Below are 4,060 nucleotides of genomic sequence, written 5' to 3'. Positions count from 1 at the left end.
GGAACAGGGCCAGGCGTCGTCCAGGGTTGAAAACAAGTTCACGTTCACGTTCATGGTTAAACTCTCAGGATGCTCAAGGAATAGTCCAGATTCCTGCCCCGTGAGCTCTCGGCCCCTACGTCTCTACCAGCCTTCGTTCACGAAAGGAGACCCCTGTGCCCAAGCCGCTCAGGGTCTGGGGCCCATGGACAAAGGGCTGAAGCAGAGCCTCCTGAGGGTCGCGCTGCCTCATCGGCTCCGGACGAGCAAAATCTCAGTGGCCTCCGCGCGGGGGCCGGCCAGATCCTGGAGCGCCCAAATCACTCGCAGAAAAATGCTGACACCTGCAGTCGCGGGACATTCTCCCACGCCCATCCAGTGCAGGTCACTGGGAGAGACGCCCGGGACCCGGCTGCTGCGCGAGTTCCAGGCTCCCGCCCGGCCCCGGCTCCCCGGCACCGCATCAGTGCGGGGCTGGGTCCGCGCGCCGCCGCCAGGGGGCAGCTCTCCCCCACGCGCGCGCAGCCTGGACCTGCGCCCGTCACTTTCTGCGTCCACGCGAGAGGGGCGCGCGGGAAGGCGCTTGCGGCGTCGCTGCCCCGGCCCGCCTCTGGGAAAAGTTTCTGTCCCTTGTACAGCTTGGTGGGAGAGCGCGTAGACATTTCCCAGCCGCGGCCAAAAACTGGGAGCACGTTAGGGTGGGAATCCCGGGGTGGGGGCGGTTGGGGGGTGGAGGACGAGGACGACAAATCCGGAGGCGCAAGATGCAAAATGCCAGCGTTTCCGCGCTGGGGGAATTTCACGAGCGAGGAGCTGAAGGTCTCAAAACAAATGTGGAGCTTAATTAAGCAAACAAAGTAAGTGGAATGTCCAAATAGGGAGTTTTGGTAAAGCTTGCCCAAATCTTTGTTAACATTCTCCGTCTCTGCCGCGGTCTCCGCAGAGTGGGTTCATCTTCCACGCTGATCTTTACCAAGTCCTAACACTTTCCTCTGAGTGGCCAGAAGATGACTTGCTGCATTTTTGAAGCGTTTCCAGAGAAGAGTCCTTTAAAGCTTTGGGGAGGATCCTGCGGACAAAATTACCAACGGAACACAAAGTCTATCTCCTGCACCCTTCTCAGACAAAACGGAGGGTAGAAAGAAACCCTGACGGAACGACGGCTGTAACTGATCATCTAAAGTAATTGATGGTCTGCGAACAAATTCTTCCTCTCTGTTTCATCTTCAAATACTTTGCCACACACCAACCCCCAAGTGCTGCGAAAGTCACGGTGTTTATTTAGATATCGACCGAGTACTTGCAGAACTTAAACTTCCCGATGTAAAAGTGAACTCCTTGGTAAGGAGTCCTGGCTACATCAACAAAGCAATGTGATGCCTGATTAATAGCGCTGATTAATGTTGGCTCAGGTTAATGCTGATCCCATTACAATAATTAAATTGTTCAGCCATATATCAAACGAGAGTCAATGAAAAATAATTTATTAGGAACTTTGAGGTGTTCTCAAAGCTCTCTTAGAGATCTACGATAGACTTCATGGGTCATTTGTAAGTGTAACTGGTGGTAGCAATCGTCAGCAACAAAAAACCGATTTTAAAGAACGTCTTAGATGGGCGGACAGTTTATTTTTTGAGGTACTGTGATTGATAACGGTAGTAACGACATTTCAAAATATGAAAAGTACTTGGTTGATAAAATGATATACACGAGGACAGCTGTTGACTGTTCCTTCAGAAAGCCATTGAGTTTTAATTCTCAGTTCTTGTCAAGAGGTCATTTTAATCAGAAAGTTAAACTTTTAGGACAAGCTTTGAAATACAAACATTTTAGGAAACATAACAATCCAGAAGGCATAGCTAAGTGAATGTGAATTCTACAAACTACTAGGATTTTCCACTAGCCATAATCAATTTAGTGATCTTTAAAACAGCATTATATGTTTTAATTATTTCCATTACCCTGTCACCTGAGAAAGAAAAATTAATTAAATAGAACTTGAATCTCATGCTAAAGCTTTCACTTTTTGACCTAACATTATGGAAATATTTAATAGCTTTTCAAAAACACATTTTAAAAAATTGATCTTAAAGTTATCTATCAATGTAGTTTTATTATTAAGCCTGCCTGTATAGAAATATGTGTATACGTTCCAGCAATTTAAGTATTTTGAGATTACTGTGAAATGATTAGAATGTTCCTCTTCCTGAGAACTATATAGTCTCTGACCCCATTATGAATGAGCCTTCTTGAGACAGTCACATTGTGAATTTTTTCACGACATTGTGATTTTTTTGGTGCGTGTATTTGGGTTTCACAAACATTCCCTATTTCTTCTTTGAATTCAATTATTACGTTCTTTATTGCCATGAAATTTGTCAGGTCCCAGGAAATTTGTCTCTTGAGAGTGGCTTAGTTTAGCCGTCAAGTCTCTAGGGCATTCACATGCAGAGAAGTGACTGAAATGCCAGCCTCTGCAGCATTTTTATTAACAGATGGCAGAAAACAAACGTCCTTGGAGAAAAACTGAAGAGAAGGGGTTAAGGGGTCAATAAACAATTATTATCGTGCTGAAACTGGGAGGTTTATCTTCAGATTCAATGGGAACCTCTCTCAAAATCTGGAGGAGCTGGGACACCCCAACAGCCCCCAGAGCCTTCTCCAGAGACCACCTCAGAGGATGGACTAGCTGTCCCCCGACTGGACGACTCCTCGAGGCTGTGGAAGGTCGAACTGCAGCGTCCCAGGAGCGCTCCGAGGTTAGGGTGGAGGGCTAGCCGAGGGGGGAAGCGGCTGGGAACTCTGATTCGTGCCTCGGCTCTAGGTCTAAACAACATCTGGCCAGTGCGTTAGTCAGGTATCATCCCCTGCAGCAAGAAATAGTGAGGTCGCTGTCTCCTCAGCTGCTGCCCCCGCCTGCAGGGGAATGTTCTCCACCGAGCAGGGCTGATTTCCTAGGCTTTCTTTCCCTTCCCTCGGCAGCACTCTGACGTGCACACCATGTGACAGGCCCCCTTCTGCTATAAACCCAGGAAAGGTCCGCCCTCTCCTGGACTCAGCCCTGGCCTCGCCGAGCTCTGTTCCCAGAACCTCGCGCGTCCCGCACCCTCCTGGGCGCCCGACTCGCTGACTAGCTGCCCGGGCCCCGCCAGCCCCTCCTCAGCTGACCGGGCGAAAGACGCTCAGAAAGGGGAAGGTCAAGTCCTCCTCCCGGGCTCGGTGCGAGCGGAGCCCCCGGAGCGCAGAAACCTCAGGGCTTCGGCGGCGCCGCCAGAGTTACAAAGTCGCAGCGCGAGACTCCGCCGCGGCTCGGCAGCCCCGCGACGCTCAGGTAGCGGCTGCGCCACCAGCGTGGCGCCCCCGGGCCCGGCCCGCTGCCCGGGACCCGGGCTGGGGAGCGGAGGGAGCCCGGAGCCCGGCGCCCCCATGCGCCGCCCCGCCGCCGCGGTGCCACAGCTATGACCCTGAGCACGGAGATGTCCGATGCCTCCGGCCTCGCGGAGGAGACAGACATCGACGTGGTGGGGGAGGGCGAGGACGAAGACGACGAGGAAGAGGAGGACGACGACGAGGGCGGCGGTGGCGGGCCCCGGAGGGCTGGCCCCGCGCAGCAGCAGCGGCGGCGGCGGCGGCGGCGGCGCTCGTACGCCGGGGAGGACGAGCTGGAGGATCTGGAGGAGGAGGAGGACGACGATGACATCCTGCTGGCGCCGCGAGCAGGGGGCTCCCCGGTCCCCCCAGGTCCAGCTCCCGCGGCGGGGGCCGGAGCCGGAGGGGGCGGCAGCGCGGGCGCGGGCGCAGGAGGCGGCGGCAGCGGCGGGAGCGCGGGCGGAGGAGCCAAGAACCCGCTGGTGAAGCCGCCCTACTCGTACATCGCGCTCATCACCATGGCCATCCTGCAGAGCCCCAAGAAGCGCCTGACGCTGAGCGAGATCTGCGAGTTCATCAGCGACCGCTTCCCCTACTACCGGGCGAAGTTCCCCGCCTGGCAGAACAGCATCCGCCACAACCTCTCGCTCAACGACTGCTTCGTCAAGATCCCCCGCGAGCCGGGCAACCCGGGCAAGGGCAACTACTGGAC

General features: G+C 54.5%; 1 protein-coding gene across 1 annotated transcript; it reads left to right on the top strand.

The window, feature by feature from the left end:
* Nucleotides 1-3,437: 3,437 nt before the first annotated feature.
* On the top strand, nt 3,438-4,055 carry FOXD1 (forkhead box D1; the record flags this gene model as incomplete). Its single annotated transcript, XM_003786005.2, has 1 exon — nt 3,438-4,055. A coding segment is annotated over exon 1 (618 nt), but the record flags the coding sequence as incomplete, so codon positions are not given.
* Between the last annotated feature and the right edge of the window lie 5 nt (nt 4,056-4,060).

This window comes from Otolemur garnettii, unplaced genomic scaffold (assembly GCF_000181295.1).
Source record: "Otolemur garnettii isolate 467f Iridium unplaced genomic scaffold, OtoGar3 scaffold00017, whole genome shotgun sequence".
In the NCBI taxonomy this organism is placed as follows: domain Eukaryota; kingdom Metazoa; phylum Chordata; class Mammalia; order Primates; family Galagidae; genus Otolemur; species Otolemur garnettii.
The sequence above is the reverse complement of the archived record's forward strand: the minus strand, read 5'-3'. Positions and strand labels throughout refer to the sequence as shown.